The following is a 17168-nucleotide window of genomic DNA, read 5'->3' on the forward strand; positions in this document are numbered from 1 at the left end:
CTGCTGCTTCCGGCGGTGGTTGCACCGTGTTGCTGCTTCTGGCCGTGGTTGCACCGTGTTGCTGCTTCCGGCGGTGGTTGCACCGTGTTGCTGCTTCTGGCCGTGGTTGCACCGTGTTGCTGCTTCTGGCGGTGGTTGCACCGTGCTGCTGCTTCCGGCAGTGGTTGCGGTGTGCTGCTGCTTCCGACGGTGGTTGCACCGTGTTGCTGCTTCTGGCGGTGGTTGCACCGTGTTGCTGCTTCTTGCAGTGGTTGCACCGTGTTGCTGCTTCTGGCGGTGGTTGCACCGTGTTGCTGCTTCTTGCAGTGGTTGCACCGTGTTGCTGCTTCTGGCGGTGGTTGCACCGTGTTGCTGCTTCTGGCGGTGGTTGCACCGTGCTGCTGCTTCCGGCGGTGGTTGCACCGTGTTGCTGCTTCTGGCGGTGGTTGCGGCGTGTTGCTGCTTCCGGCGGTGGTTGCACCGTGTTGCTGCTTCTGGCCGTGGTTGCACCGTGTTGCTGCTTCTGGCCGTGGTTGCACCGTGTTGCTGCTTCTGGCGGTGGATGCACCGTGTTGCTGCTTCTGGCGGTGGTTGCACCGTGTTGCTGCTTCTGGCGGTGGTTGCACCGTGTTGCTGCTTCTGGCGGTGGTTGCACCGTGTTGCTGCTTCTGGCGGTGGTTGCACCGTGTTGCTGCTTCTGGCGGTGGTTGCACCGTGTTGCTGCTTCTGGCGGTGGTTGCACCGTGTTGCTGCTTCTGGCGGTGGTTGCACCGTGTTGCTGCTTCTGGCGGTGGTGACTTGTAGAACAATTCTGTCTCCGCAGTGGCCACCGGGTTTCCGGCCGGGCAGACGCCCCTGAAGACGCGACTGGCGGAGGTCCGGACCGCCGTGGACGACGGAGCCGCAGAGATCGACATAGTAATAAACAGGACGTTGGTGCTGGGCGGACGCTGGGAAGGTGATTGTTCCATCAGCTCTTGCCTAGATGTGTCTGGGGGTCTCTGTGCACTTCAGCCGCTGCCTTGTCCCTATGATAACACCTCCGGACTCTCAGTACCCTTAAGAGTTGTGATAAAGCCATTGGATCTGCAGAGTGACAGGAAGTGTTGTCAGAGTGACATGATCTGAGCAGTAGCAGACCGCAGCTCTTCTCTCCAGACTCTTCCCTTTACAACTCCGATGTCGAAGGATGGCACCCACTGCTGCCTCATTTACCCCACAACTATAGGCTATGAGGGGTCTTGGACTATGAGGGTCCAGGTGTTGACTCAGGCGCCGTCACCTCCTGCTGATATGTCCAGAAGACAACTTATCACACAAGGAAGGCAAGAGGCCACATCGTCCCTTATACAGTCCTGGTGGCGCAGCACGGACTCGTCCTGGTGGCACAGTGGGGACTTATCATCTTCTCGTCTTTCCCTCTAGAGCTGTATGAGGAGATCCGGATGTTCCGTGAGGCTTGTGGAGAGTCGCACATGAAGACCATCCTGGGCACTGGAGAGCTCGGTTCCCTCACCAATGTGTACAAGGCCAGCCTGGTGGCCATGATGGCCGGTAAGTGCCCAGCAGCTCTTTCACTAGACACAACCTGTGCAAGCAAACACGGCAGATGTCGGAGAGCCGGAGGTCCTGGTGGTCCCTGGTTACATGTGGTGGACGGTCCTCATGGCTGCGGCCTCAGGACACTTCTCAGGTCCACATCGTGACTGCAGGAATCTTCTCAAGTGCAAGAACCGTCCCTCTGTCCAGGTGTAATAGGGGGTAATAGATTGTAGTCTCCTGTCCTACAGTCTCCTCCCCCAGTAATGGCTGATAACAAGGAGTAATAGATTGTAGTCTCCTGTCCTACAGTCTCCTCCCCAGTAATGGCTGATAACGGGGAGTAATAGATTGTAGTCTCCTGTCCTACAGTCTCCTCCCCAGTAATGGCTGATAACGGGGAGTAATAGATTGTAGTCTCCTGTCCTACAGTCTCCTCCCCCAGTAATGGCTGATAACGGGGAGTAATAGATTGTAGTCTCCTGTCCTACAGTCTCCTCCCCAGTAATGGCTGATAACGGGGAGTAATAGATTGTAGTCTCCTGTCCTACAGTCTCCTCCCCAGTAATGGCTGATAACGGGGAGTAATAGATTGTAGTCTCCTGTCCTACAGTCTCCTCCCCAGTAATGGCTGATAACGGGGAGTAATAGATTGTAGTCTCCTGTCCTACAGTCTCCTCCCCCAGTAATGGCTGATAACGGGGAGTAATAGATTGTAGTCTCCTGTCCTACAGTCTCCTCCCCCAGTAATGGCTGATAACGGGGAGTAATAGATTGTAGTCTCCTGTCCTACAGTCTCCTCCCCCAGTAATGGCTGATAACGGGGAGTAATAGATTGTAGTCTCCTGTCCTACAGTCTCCTCCCCCAGTAATGGCTGATAATGGGGAGTAATAGATTGTAGTCTCCTGTCCTACAGTCTCCTCCCCCAGTAATGGCTGATAACGGGGAGTAATAGATTGTAGTCTCCTGTCCTACAGTCTCCTCCCCAGTAATGGCTGATAACAGGGAGTAATAGATTGTAGTCTCCTGTCCTACAGTCTCCTCCCCAGTAATGGCTGATAACGGGGAGTAATAGATTGTAGTCTCCTGTCCTACAGTCTCCTCCCCAGTAATGGCTGATAACGGGGAGTAATAGATTGTAGTCTCCTGTCCTACAGTCTCCTCCTCCAGTAATGGCTGATAACGGGGAGTAATAGATTGTAGTCTCCTGTCCTACAGTCTCCTCCCCAGTAATGGCTGATAACAGGGAGTAATAGATTGTAGTCTCCTGTCCTACAGTCTCCTCCCCAGTAATGGCTGATAACGGGGAGTAATAGATTGTAGTCTCCTGTCCTACAGTCTCCTCCCCCAGTAATGGCTGATAACAGGGAGTAATAGATTGTAGTCTCCTGTCCTACAGTCTCCTCCCCAGTAATGACTGATAACGGGGAGTAATAGATTGTAGTCTCGTGTCCTACAGTCTCCTCCCCCAGTAATGGCTGATAACAGGGAGTAATAGATTGTAGTCTCCTGTCCTACAGTCTCCTCCCCCAGTAATGGCTGATAACGGGGAGTAATAGATTGTAGTCTCCTGTCCTACAGTCTCCTCCCCCAGTAATGGCTGATAACGGGGAGTAATAGATTGTAGTCTCCTGTCCTACAGTCTCCTCCCCAGTAATGGCCGATAACGGGGAGTAATAGATTGTAGTCTCCTGTCCTACAGTCTCCTCCCCCAGTAATGGCTGATAACGGGGAGTAATAGATTGTAGTCTCCTGTCCTACAGTCTCCTCCCCAGTAATGGCTGATAACAGGGAGTAATAGATTGTAGTCTCCTGTCCTACAGTCTCCTCCCCAGTAATGGCTGATAACGGGGAGTAATAGATTGTAGTCTCCTGTCCTACAGTCTCCTCCCCCAGTAATGGCTGATAACGGGGAGTAATAGATTGTAGTCTCCTGTCCTACAGTCTCCTCCTCCAGTAATGGCTGATAACGGGGAGTAATAGATTGTAGTCTCCTGTCCTACAGTCTCCTCCCCAGTAATGGCTGATAACAGGGAGTAATAGATTGTAGTCTCCTGTCCTACAGTCTCCTCCCCAGTAATGGCTGATAACGGGGAGTAATAGATTGTAGTCTCCTGTCCTACAGTCTCCTCCCCAGTAATGGCTGATAACGGGGAGTAATAGATTGTAGTCTCCTGTCCTACAGTCTCCTCCTCCAGTAATGGCTGATAACGGGGAGTAATAGATTGTAGTCTCCTGTCCTACAGTCTCCTCCCCCAGTAATGACTGATAACGGGGAGTAATAGATTGTAGTCTCCTGTCCTACAGTCTCCTCCCCCAGTAATGGCTGATAACAGGGAGTAATAGATTGTAGTCTCCTGTCCTACAGTCTCCTCCCCCAGTAATGGCTGATAACAGGGAGTAATAGATTGTAGTCTCCTGTCCTACAGTCTCCTCCCCAGTAATGGCTGATAACAGGGAGTAATAGATTGTAGTCTCCTGTCCTACAGTCTCCTCCCCCAGTAATGGCTGATAACAGGGAGTAATAGATTGTAGTCTCCTGTCCTACAGTCTCCTCCCCAGTAATGGCTGATAACAGGGAGTAATAGATTGTAGTCTCCTGTCCTACAGTCTCCTCCCCCAGTAATGGCTGATAACGGGGAGTAATAGATTGTAGTCTCCTGTCCTACAGTCTCCTCCTCCAGTAATGGCTGATAACGGGGAGTAATAGATTGTAGTCTCCTGTCCTACAGTCTCCTCCCCAGTAATGGCTGATAACGGGGAGTAATAGATTGTAGTCTCCTGTCCTACAGTCTCCTCCTCCAGTAATGGCTGATAACGGGGAGTAATAGATTGTAGTCTCCTGTCCTACAGTCTCCTCCCCCAGTAATGGCTGATAACGGGGAGTAATAGATTGTAGTCTCCTGTCCTACAGTCTCCTCCCCCAGTAATGGCTGATAACAGGGAGTAATAGATTGTAGTCTCCTGTCCTACAGTCTCCTCCCCCAGTAATGACTGATAACGGGGAGTAATAGATTGTAGTCTCCTGTCCTACAGTCTCCTCCCCAGTAATGGCTGATAACAGGGAGTAATAGATTGTAGTCTCCTGTCCTACAGTCTCCTCCCCCAGTAATGGCTGATAACAGGGAGTAATAGATTGTAGTCTCCTGTCCTACAGTCTCCTCCCCAGTAATGGCTGATAACAGGGAGTAATAGATTGTAGTCTCCTGTCCTACAGTCTCCTCCCCCAGTAATGACTGATAACGGGGAGTAATAGATTGTAGTCTCCTGTCCTACAGTCTCCTCCCCAGTAATGACTGATAACGGGGAGTAATAGATTGTAGTCTCCTGTCCTACAGTCTCCTCCCCAGTAATGGCTGATAACAGGGAGTAATAGATTGTAGTCTCCTGTCCTACAGTCTCCTCCCCCAGTAATGGCTGATAACGGGGAGTAATAGATTGTAGTCTCCTGTCCTACAGTCTCCTCCCCAGTAATGGCTGATAACGGGGAGTAATAGATTGTAGTCTCCTGTCCTACAGTCTCCTCCCCCAGTAATGGCTGATAACGGGGAGTAATAGATTGTAGTCTCCTGTCCTACAGTCTCCTCCCCCAGTAATGGCTGATAACGGGGAGTAATAGATTGTAGTCTCCTGTCCTACAGTCTCCTCCCCCAGTAATGGCTGATAACAGGGAGTAATAGATTGTAGTCTCCTGTCCTACAGTCTCCTCCCCCAGTAATGGCTGATAACAGGGAGTAATAGATTGTAGTCTCCTGTCCTACAGTCTCCTCCCCCAGTAATGGCTGATAACGGGGAGTAATAGATTGTAGTCTCCTGTCCTACAGTCTCCTCCCCCAGTAATGGCTGATAACGGGGAGTAATAGATTGTAGGTCTTTTTTATTATTATAAAATCCTTCACGACGTTACAAATAAAACACAACAGAACAAACATAGAACAAAAACTCCAATCAGAAACAATATGACAAAATCAGACACAAACACAAAGAAATAAACAAGAAATGGAAACAATAAGGGAAATTCTCGACCTACAAAACGGGAAAAGAAAATTAAATTAAAGAAACAAGAAATTAAAAACTAAAAAAAACAAACAAAAAAGGAACAAAATTACAATAATTACACCAGCACCCCCTTAAAATAATAAATAAATAAAATCATGTAAAACCCCCGACCCAGCTCCATTCACACTATTATATACAACCCTGAACTACATTAACACCGTCCTATATACAATACTATATACACTATATACAATATAAACATATGACACCAGTCCGAATATTGTACAAGACACACCTAATACCCTCTGGTCCCACTGCCTTACCTCACAGCCTCCCCCTTACACCGCCACATTCACACTTACGACAAACCTAATTACAAACATAGTATAGAAAATTAACAATATTTATATATTTTTTCCTTTTTTTTCCTTTTATTTATTTTTTTTTTTATTTTTTCCTTTTTTTGGGATTTTTTTTTTTTTTTTTTAACACTATATATAAAACACACATCTACTCTAACTATCCCACCACCCCTGATCCAGCTCTGGCCACAAAGTTCAGGATTTCTCCGAGCTAGGATCAGGCCCCAAAGTTTTTCCCCAGGCGGGGCCTGGACCAGGCCAGATCAGTCTCTTATCACCGCTGTTGAAAACCCCCCATCCCCCCAATCCCCCCACCCAACCTAACTAAGACCCTCTATTATACACAATATATACAATACACTATATACAATATATACATAAACCAACATTACAGAACATAACCTACGTACTCACCACTTAAGGCTCAAGTTCGATGCTTGCAAACCTTCTATTCAGGAGACTGAAATTCAAAACAAAACTCTAGAGTGAAAAGGCATCAGCCCACCACCAGGATATAGGAGTACTAACGGACTAAGGCACCCCGAAGGAGAAACCCCTCCAGAGATGGGCCGCCCTCCGGGCACCCAGTCTTTCATACTCCAGAGAATGGACCTTCACCAGGGCACCTAGGATGCTGCTATAAACTTCGTCTACACGGAGGATTTTACTCTGCGTCGAAACTAAAACTCGTGCGTTCCACGTGAAGTACCTGACCACTGCGCTGACTATAAATAAAGTGACTCTGTCCCTTCTCCCGAGGTCTCCGAACGCTCCATAGGCCCACTCGGCATAGGACAGAGTAGCCAGCCGCGGCCAACCAATGGAAGCTCCCACCCTGTTGTACACCTCTGTATTAAAGGGACAATGAAGCAGGAAGTGCTCCATGCTTTCCAGCATGTTAGCACAAGCCTCACGGGGGCAATTCCTGTCCTCGGAGCTCCTGTACTTCAGATTGTCCCTCACATACAACTTACCTTGGAAGCAGCGCCAAGTCAAGTCCCAGTACTTCTTGGGGATCCTATTAGAATTTAACAAACTCAACCCAACCTCTAGATCCCGACTTGGGCAGTCCTTGAGGACCAATGGACTCTGAAAATGCGAAAGCAAGACCCGCATGTCGAGGAGTTTCCTCGGGAGGGACCTCACTTCCCACATTCCCAGACCCCACCGGCGCATCATCTTCAGAACCGGGGTAACATAAGCCGGGAGATGCCCATGCGGTGTGCGAAGATCCTTCAATCTTCCCCCTGTCTCCCATTCCTGGAAGAAAGGCTGAAACCATCCCTTGCAGGAGAATACCCACGGAGGAGCCCTCTCTTTCCAGAGGTTTGCCACGTTGACCTTCAAAAAGGTGTTCACTAGGAACACCACGGGGTTCACCATATTCAACCCCCCTAGTCTCCTCGTGCGGTAAGTGACCTCCCTCTTGACTAGGTTCAGTCTATTCCCCCATAACATCTGAAAGAACAGACTGTAGACCCGAGTCCAGAGAGGCTCTGGCAAGACACAGACGCTGCCCAGGTAGATTAGTAAGGGGAGCAGGAAAGCTTTGCACAGGCCAACCCTTTCCCTCAGGGTCAAAGACCAACCCTTCCATTGGTCCACTTTTTGAGCGACACCTTTGATTCTGCCTTCCCAGTTTTTCGTGGGGTAATCACCCTGGCCAAATTCGATGCCTAGGACTTTGGCGTGTTCTTGGGGTTCGGGGAGGGTGTCCGGAAGATCAAACCCGGGATCCCCGCCTCCCAGCCAGAGACTCTCACACTTGTCCTGGTTGACCTTGGACCCGGAAGCCTCCGAGTAGCTCTCCACTTCTGACATCACCACCATCGCCTCCTCTCGCGAAGAAACAAAAACGGTGACATCGTCCGCGTAGGCCACTACCCTCAGGATAGCCTCTGGCGCCACCCCGCCCATCCCCACCCCCGCCAACGGTCCACACTCGATCCTTCTGAGGAAGGGATCGATCGCAAACGCGTACAGCAATGGGCTAAGAGGGCAGCCCTGACGGACACCAGATCCTACCCCGAAAGGTTGTCCAATCCACCCATTTACCAGAGGGAAAGTCTCAGCCCCAGCGTATAAGGTCTTAAGCCAGTCCACAAACCCCCCAGGCAGACCGTACCTCAAAAGAGTGGACCAGAGGTACTCGTGGTCAACCCGGTCAAAAGCCTTTGCCTGATCCAGGGTCAGCAGGAACCCCTTCCAAAGGCCCGCCCTGCCTTGCTCCACGGCCTCTCGGACACCCAGAACAGCACTGAAAGTGCTACGGCCAGGAACGCAACAGTTCTGAGCCTCTGAAAGGAGCCGCGGCGCAAACTTCACCAGCCTGTTGAAAAGTATCTTAGCCAAAACCTTCCTGTCCACATTGAGAAGTGCTATGGGACGCCAATTCTCAATGCGTGACGGATCCTTACCCTTTGACAAAATGATCAAAGCTGACCTCCTTAATGATCTCGGCAGGGTGCCCGAGGAGAGACACTCATTAAACACCTGAGTCAAGAGGGGGACCAAGGAGTCCCTAAAGGTCCTAAAGAACTCGGATGTTAAGCCATCCGGACCTGGTGATTTTTTGGGCCTGAGCCCATCGATCGCCAGTCTCACTTCCTCTTCTTTGATCTCTTCTGCCAAAACGTCCAGCGAGAGGTCAGCCCCTGGCTCCGGAACAGCTTCAGCCAGGAAAGCCGACATCCTGTCACGATCCAGTTCCCTCCTTCCCAAAAGGTGTGAGTAGTATGAACTGACGACCTCCAAGATCCCTGATCTGGACCTCTTCAGGGATCCCGTACTGTCCATCAGCCCCGTCACTATCTTACTATTCACTGACATCTTGCAGCTTCTGTAAGGGTCGGGCGAGTAGTACTTCCCGTAGTCCCTCTCAAAAACCAAAGATGCGTGCCTATCGTACTGACACCTCTTCAGCAAGGACTTCACACCGGAGATCTCCTCGCGGCTACCTCCAGTCGAGACAAGATGCTCGAGTCTCCTCCTCAGGCTCTGATACAGGCGATCCCTGTTCAGGCTTCTGAGGTTCGAGAGTTGCCGGAAGAATTTCGCCACCCGATGTTTGAACATCTCCCACCACTCTGACTTAGTGTTACTTAGGCCCAGCAGCGGTACCTGGCTCTGAAGAAAATCCTCAAAAGACTGTCTTACAGCTTCTTCCTCAAGGAGTGATGAATTCAGCTTCCAATAACCTCTTCCCATCCTAGGAGTCTCTGTAACGTTCAGAGAAAACATAATCAAACAGTGGTCGGAGAACTCCACCTCCACAACCGACAACGGCGAGGAGACGGCTTCCTCCTTCAAATAAAACCTATCTATCCTAGACCTGCACTGACTACCTCTAAAAAAGGTGAATCCCGTGCTGCCTGTGTTGTGCCGGATGTGGACATCCACTAGGCGTGCCTCACTTACTATCCTGTTTAGCGCGACGCAATCATAAGTCAGCCGGTCCCCAGAACCTCCTCTATCACAGGGTCTCGTGACGTTGTTGAAATCCCCTCCAAAGACCACCTGCCGACTTGAAAATAAGAAAGGTTTGATCTTCAAGAAGAGACATTTGCGGTCCCACTTGGATTGGGGACCGTAGATGTTAATGAGCCGAAGCTCCTGTCCCCCCATGGAGACATCTAGGATCAAGCATCTCCCCATTTCTAATTCAATTAATCGTCTGCATTCAACCGCTGCGGTCTTAAAAAGGACCGCCACCCCGCTATACGGCTCGGCCGCAAGAGACCAGTAGGAGGGCCCATGCCTCCACTCCCTCCTTGCTTTATGCATGGTTGATAGGTCAGTCAACCTGGTCTCCTGCAAAAACAAAATGTCGGCATCAAGTTGGCCGAGAAAATGAAAGGCCGTGAACCTTGCCGCTTCTGACTTTATGCTGGCAACATTAATGGTTGCCAGCGTCAACGGTGTGGGTGCCGCCATCATGATTGATTGGATTAGATAGCCTTTTTCTTCCCACCCCCAACAGCTTCACCCTCTTCCTCAGACAATGATGAGCTTTTAGTGCGCTTAAGACACACAGACTCATCCATTCTCTCCTTACATACACTCTGGCCCTTGTCTGGTGGTCCCGAGGTAGTCCCCCCCCCAGAGGGCCCTTTAATTGCTCCCTGAGAAGAAGACTCAGCGACCCCCTGAGCCCCAACATCCCTGTCCGCAACCTCCGGCTCCGGGCTCCCGTCCTCCCCCTCTGCAGGGGAGTCCTGGAGGGCCCCGAACCGGTTGGAGAGATCCACCAGAGGGGGGGCGGCTGGACCTTCCAATGGCACCTGGATCAGGGCTAGAGAATCAGAGGGGTCGCACTCCAGAGCGGAGGCTCGAGACCCGGACCCACTCCTACCCTTGGTTGTTTTCCGGTTACCCTTTTTCCTTTGTTGTGACCATTCCCCCTCTCCCTCATCCAGACTGTCACCGGATGAGGGTTCCTGGGAGGACATGGCGTCCGCCTGCTCCTCCCTTTCAAGTCTCCTGACTTCCTCACTCAATTCACTGTCTTTAGGATCCTCAGCTGCAAGTGAAGTACCTGGGTCAGGGTTTAGGGTCATTACTCCCTGCCCCCTGTTCCCATGGCGTTGCTCCTGCCGCCTGATGTTGGATGGCGGCAGCTTGCTCCTCACCGGTTCCCTGCCTCCTCCGCCCCTACTGGTCCCTTCACCGGCAAGATTAGTCCCGGCTTTCGCCTGTCCCGCACTCGCCGCTTTCAGGACCGCATTGGCAAAGGAACGCGGACAGCGACTGAATGGATGACCGAGGTCACCACACAAGTTACACCTAATCCTGCCACAGGTAGCAGCGAGATGGCCAAGGTCCCCACACAGTGCGCATTTTTGGGTGGTACACTGCGCACTGAAGTGTGTGGGGCTGCCGCACCTGTGACAGACCTTAGGCTGCCCCTGGTAGAAAATCAGGATCCTGTCCCTCCCCAAAAATGTAGAGGAAGGTATATGGGTAACAGTGTTTCCTGAAACCTTCAATTTCACCATGAAGGTCCAGGCCCCTGACCAGATACCATGGTCGTCGCGGGTCTTCTCAGGAATGCCGACGATGTCGCCATATCGACCAATCCAGGTGGAGATGTCCATGCAGGAAAGTGACTCGTTACTGGTCAAAACGGTCACCTTCCTGACCGAGTTCTGGCGGGATATTGCGACAGGGACAAAACCTTGCCATTCGGGGCGACCACGAGCCAGCTCATGGCGAGACCAAAAAAGCTCAAGGCCCTCCGGTCTCACGAAGCTGACATCGAAGTAGGAGGTCCCATAGGGATGGATCAAGGCAAAGATGTCGTATGCCGCGAAGCCCATCCCCAGCAGGAGCTCAGCAACCTTTGACCGATCAGGACAGGCATCCTTGCTTACCCACTGGAGACGGGCCACGTTCCTACGGTTACTCCTCTGCCCCGGTGTCGGCAGAGACCAGACAGTCTCTGCCCCTCTATCTCGGAAGGCGGAAAGACCATGTCTCTCTATCCAGAAAGACAGATCAACCTCCCTCCCCTCTACATTGATGGAACTCTCCCCTTTCTTCAGGGCGTCCAGGAAGCGCTGCTGCAAGTCACCATCCTCGGGGCCACCAGACAAGGGCGCACTACTACCCCCAGCAGTGACAGCTCCCGAATAGCTAGGGGCTGAAGCCCTCGCCACCGCTGGGGGGGCAGTGGGACCACTACCTACTTCCCCTCCACCAACACCAGTGCTGCTCTCCTCATTCACTCCACCAATACTCCCATCATTTGCGGCACCACAACTCCCATCATTCACTCCACCACTATTCCCACCATTCACTCCACCAATACTCCCAACGTTTGCGGCACCACATCTCCTATCATTCACTCCACCACCTGTCCCATCATTCACTCCACCAATACTCCCAACGTTTGCGGCACCACAACTCCCATTATTCACTCCACTACTACTCCCATCATTCACCCCATTACCAGTGTTCTCTGCACCTTCCACAGTCACCTCCATTCCCTCCTCCCTTGTGTCTGCAGTCTCTGCACTCACACCTGCTGGGTCGGGGGAGCGGTGCAGCACCACACCCGTTTTAATTAGCTCAGTGCTGACATTGTGCCGTTCTTTTGGAGCACTGTGCCCCTTATTGTTCTGGGCTGCCTGCCCTGTAGCCACAGACTTCGGGGTGCTGGTATCATTTTTTGGGGCATGCTGTCCCCCTGTCACAGCAGAGCGCACAGTGTTCCTTGCTGATGATGTTCCCTGCTTTTGCTGTGTATTTTTTTTTTTTTCCCGTGGCTCTGTCTCAGCTGCGCGCCTCCTTTCCTCTGTTGAGGCGCACTGCGCCCCTCTCACAACAGTGCGCCCCCCTTTCGCCGCACCATGCTCCTCGGCCCTGCCCCCCACAGCCCCAGCGTCGGCCGGCTCAGCTGCAGTGAGCAGGGATGGAGTCTGCCCACACCGTCCCCCTTTCGCAACGGCGTGGACATCCCCCCCGCTCTCCTCGGCCCCGGTGATAACTGGCTTAGCCGCAGCAGGCAGGGAGGGAAACTCCACGGGGTCCCCTATGTCCGGCGCCGTGAGTACCTCCACAGCCTCACCCCCTGCACTGTTCCCCGCACAGACGGCAGCATTGCCGGACGTCCTCCTCCTCTCCCCACCTTGCCTATGCCCCGGACCCACTGCAGAGCCCGTGCTTTTAGGTTTGGTGGGGTTTACACAGGAGGTGGTAGGTGTAACATCAGACATTGGTACATATTTGTAACTCACCACCTCCTGTGTCATCTTTTTTTTCTTCCTCCTCTTTTTGGTCTCCTCCGCTGGCTCGTCCTCCCCGAAGGAGAATGTGGTCAGGTCCACAGGAGACTCCAGCTCTCTGATCTCCCTCAACAGACCGCACTCCTCCTCGTCCTCCGCTGACACTCCAGCATGGGTTGTCGGAGTCCTCTGCCGTGCCGGGAGGCCGCTTCCTTGCTGGCTCTGCGACTCTTTCTCCCGGCTTGTTCCAGCACGAGAGACTCCAGCCACGACTTCATCGTCCTCCTCCTCCTCGCTTAGGACGCCGGCTGGCAGTTCTCCCGAGGTATTTAACCCCTTCATTTCAGAGAACCGCCGCTGGTTCTTAAACCTCTCCAGGAAGGGACCTGCGCTTTTCTCAATCCCCTCCCGGAGGAGCACTAACCGGACCACCTCATCTCTGAGGGCTTTAAACCTCTGGGAGGTCGCGGGTCTTTCCTTGTTAGAGGCACGGGTGTTCAGGATCCGTGCCTCCCGCAGCTGCTCCTTCAGCCCGGTCAGTGCTTTGCCGGCGTCCTCGTACTCTCGCAACATGGCGACCACTCGGGAGGAGAAGGAGCTCGTGGACTCGCTGGAGGTCATCTCGCCCCATGATGTTGCTGGGCTCTTCTTCCTGGGGCCTGGGGTGCCTCTGTCTCCCTCTCTGGGCGGACGATGAGCCGTCTCGGGGTTGGAGTAGGTGGGTACGGTCTTTCTCATCCGACCAGATCTCCTCACGCCCTCCTGGGCCGGTTGCTGCTGCTCTCTGTCCCCCGCCGGCACAGACCGGGGAAGAGAAGCCTGGGAAGCCATGCCTGGCTCCCAGGAAGCCTGCCTCTCCCTGGGGAGAAGAGAGGCAGACTCTGGGCCTCCTCCTGGAAGTCCTGGAGCTCACAAGACAGGTGCTGCTCTCAGCAGGGTGTGACTGATTGTGGGCACCTGTCCTACAGACTCCTCCCCCAGTAATGGCTGATAACGGGGAGTAATAGATTGTAGTCTCCTGTCCTACAGTCTCCTCCCCCAGTAATGGCTGATAACGGGGAGTAATAGATTGTAGTCTCCTGTCCTACAGTCTCCCCCCCCAGTAATGGCTGATAACAGGGAGTAATAGATTGTAGTCTCCTGTCCTACAGTCTCCTCCCCCAGTAATGGCTGATAACGGGGAGTAATAGATTGTAGTCTCCTGTCCTACAGTCTCCTCCCCCAGTAATGGCTGATAACGGGGAGTAATAGATTGTAGTCTCCTGTCCTACAGTCTCCTCCCCAGTAATGGCTGATAACGGGGAGTAATAGATTGTAGTCTCCTGTCCTACAGTCTCCTCCCCAGTAATGGCTGATAACGGGGAGTAATAGATTGTAGTCTCCTGTCCTACAGTCTCCTCCCCAGTAATGGCTGATAACAGGGAGTAATAGATTGTAGTCTCCTGTCCTACAGTCTCCTCCCCCAGTAATGGCTGATAACGGGGAGTAATAGATTGTAGTCTCCTGTCCTACAGTCTCCTCCCCCAGTAATGGCTGATAACGGGGAGTAATAGATTGTAGTCTCCTGTCCTACAGTCTCCTCCCCCAGTAATGGCTGATAACGGGGAGTAATAGATTGTAGTCTCCTGTCCTACAGTCTCCTCCCCAGTAATGGCTGATAACGGGGAGTAATAGATTGTAGTCTCCTGTCCTACAGTCTCCTCCCCCAGTAATGGCTGATAACGGGGAGTAATAGATTGTAGTCTCCTGTCCTACAGTCTCCTCCCCAGTAATGGCTGATAACGGGGAGTAATAGATTGTAGTCTCCTGTCCTACAGTCTCCTCCCCAGTAATGGCTGATAACAGGGAGTAATAGATTGTAGTCTCCTGTCCTACAGTCTCCTCCCCCAGTAATGGCTGATAACGGGGAGTAATAGATTGTAGTCTCCTGTCCTACAGTCTCCTCCCCCAGTAATGGCTGATAACGGGGAGTAATAGATTGTAGTCTCCTGTCCTACAGTCTCCTCCCCAGTAATGGCTGATAACGGGGAGTAATAGATTGTAGTCTCCTGTCCTACAGTCTCCTCCCCCAGTAATGGCTGATAACGGGGAGTAATAGATTGTAGTCTCCTGTCCTACAGTCTCCTCCCCAGTAATGGCTGATAACGGGGAGTAATAGATTGTAGTCTCCTGTCCTACAGTCTCCTCCCCAGTAATGGCTGATAACAGGGAGTAATAGATTGTAGTCTCCTGTCCTACAGTCTCCTCCCCCAGTAATGGCTGATAACAGGGAGTAATAGATTGTAGTCTCCTGTCCTACAGTCTCCTCCCCCAGTAATGGCTGATAACGGGGAGTAATAGATTGTAGTCTCCTGTCCTACAGTCTCCTCCCCAGTAATGGCTGATAACGGGGAGTAATAGATTGTAGTCTCCTGTCCTACAGTCTCCTCCCCAGTAATGGCTGATAACAGGGAGTAATAGATTGTAGTCTCCTGTCCTACAGTCTCCTCCCCCAGTAATGGCTGATAACGGGGAGTAATAGATTGTAGTCTCCTGTCCTACAGTCTCCACCCCAGTAATGGCTGATAACAGGGAGTAATAGATTGTAGTCTCCTGTCCTACAGTCTCCTCCTCCAGTAATGGCTGATAACAGGGAGTAATAGATTGTAGTCTCCTGTCCTACAGTCTCCTCCCCAGTAATGGCCGATAACGGGAAGTAATAGATTGTAGTCTCCTGTCCTACAGTCTCCTCCCCCAGTAATGGCTGATAACGGGGAGTAATAGATTGTAGTCTCCTGTCCTACAGTCTCCTCCCCCAGTAATGGCTGATAACGGGGAGTAATAGATTGTAGTCTCCTGTCCTACAGTCTCCTCCTCCAGTAATGACTGATAACGGGGAGTAATAGATTGTAGTCTCCTGTCCTACAGTCTCCTCCCCCAGTAATGGCTGATAACGGGGAGTAATAGATTGTAGTCTCCTGTCCTACAGTCTCCTCCCCAGTAATGGCTGATAACGGGGAGTAATAGATTGTAGTCTCCTGTCCTACAGTCTCCTCCCCAGTATTGGCTGATAACGGGGAGTAATAGATTGTAGGTCTTTTTTATTATTATAAAATCCTTCACGACGTTACAAAATAGAACACAACAGAACAAACATAGAACAAAAACTCCAATCAGAAACAATATGACAAAATCAGACACAAACACAAAGAAATAAACAAGAAATGGAAACAATAAGGGAAATTCTCGACCTACAAAACGGGAAAAGAAAATTAAATTAAAGAAACAAGAAATTAAAAACTAAAAAAAAAACAAAAAAGGAACAAAATTACAATAATTACACCAGTACCCCCTTAAAATAATAAATAAATAAAATCATGTAAAACCCCCGACCCAGCTCCATTCACACTATTATATACAACCCTGAACTACATTTACACCGTCCTATATACAATACTATATACACTATATACAATATAAACATATGACACCAGTCCGAATATTGTACAAGACACACCTAATACCCTCTGGTCCCACTGCCTTACCTCACAGCCTCCCCCTTACACCGCCACATTCACACTTACGACAAACCTAATTACAAACATAGTATAGAAAATTAACAATATTTATATATTTTTTCCTTTTTTTTCCTTTTATTTATTTTTTTTTTTATTTTTTCCTTTTTTGGGGATTTTTTTTTTTTTTTTTTAACACTATATATAAAACACACATCTACTCTAACTATCCCACCACCCCTGATCCAGCTCTGGCCACAAAGTTCAGGATTTCTCCGAGCTAGGATCAGGCCCCAAAGTTTTTCCCCAGGCGGGGCCTGGACCATGCCAGATCAGTCTCTTATCACCGCTGTTGAAAACCCCCCCATCCCCCCAATCCCCCCACCCAACCTAACTAAGACCCTCTATTATATACAATACATACTTTACGCTATATACAATATATACATAAACCAACGTTACAGAACATAACCTACGTACTCACCACTTAAGGCTCAAGTTCGATGCTTGCAAACCTTCTATTCAGGAGACTGAAATTCAAAACAAAACTCTAGAGTGAAAAGGCATCAGCCCACCACCAGGATATAGGAGTACTAACGGACTAAGGCACCCCGAAGGAGAAACCCCTCCAGAGATGGGCCGCCCTCCGGGCACCCAGTCTTTCATACTCCAGAGAACGGACCTTCACCAGGGCACCTAGGATGCTGCTATAAACTTCGTCTACACGGAGGATTTTACTCTGCGTCGAAACTAAAACTCGTGCGTTCCACGTGAAGTACCTGACCACTGCGCTGACTATAAATAAAGTGACTCTGTCCCTTCTCCCGAGGTCTCCGAACGCTCCATAGGCCCACTCGGCATAGGACAGAGTAGCCAGCCGCGGCCAACCAATGGAAGCTCCCACCCTGTTGTACACCTCTGTATTAAAGGGACAATGAAGCAGGAAGTGCTCCATGCTTTCCAGCATGTTAGCACAAGCCTCACGGGGGCAATTCCTGTCCTCGGAGCTCCTGTACTTCAGATTGTCCCTCACATACAACTTGCCTTGGAAGCAGCGCCAAGTCAAGTCCCA

At 51.1% G+C, this 17168-nt stretch overlaps 1 protein-coding gene across 1 annotated transcript in view; it reads left to right on the forward strand.

The window, feature by feature from the left end:
* Positions 1–17168, forward strand: part of DERA (deoxyribose-phosphate aldolase) — a 55825-nt gene that overhangs the window by 21832 nt on the left and 16825 nt on the right. Inside the window, exons 5-6 of the mRNA XM_073564620.1 lie at positions 803–937; positions 1405–1533. Coding sequence (XP_073420721.1) covers positions 803–937; positions 1405–1533 — 264 coding nt within the window. The remainder of the gene's footprint in view (positions 1–802; positions 938–1404; positions 1534–17168) is intronic.

The sequence above is a fragment of the Dendrobates tinctorius genome, unplaced genomic scaffold (genome assembly GCF_039654945.1).
Source record: "Dendrobates tinctorius isolate UK_male_01 unplaced genomic scaffold, ASM3965494v1 ptg000464l, whole genome shotgun sequence".
NCBI lineage: Eukaryota > Metazoa > Chordata > Amphibia > Anura > Dendrobatidae > Dendrobates > Dendrobates tinctorius.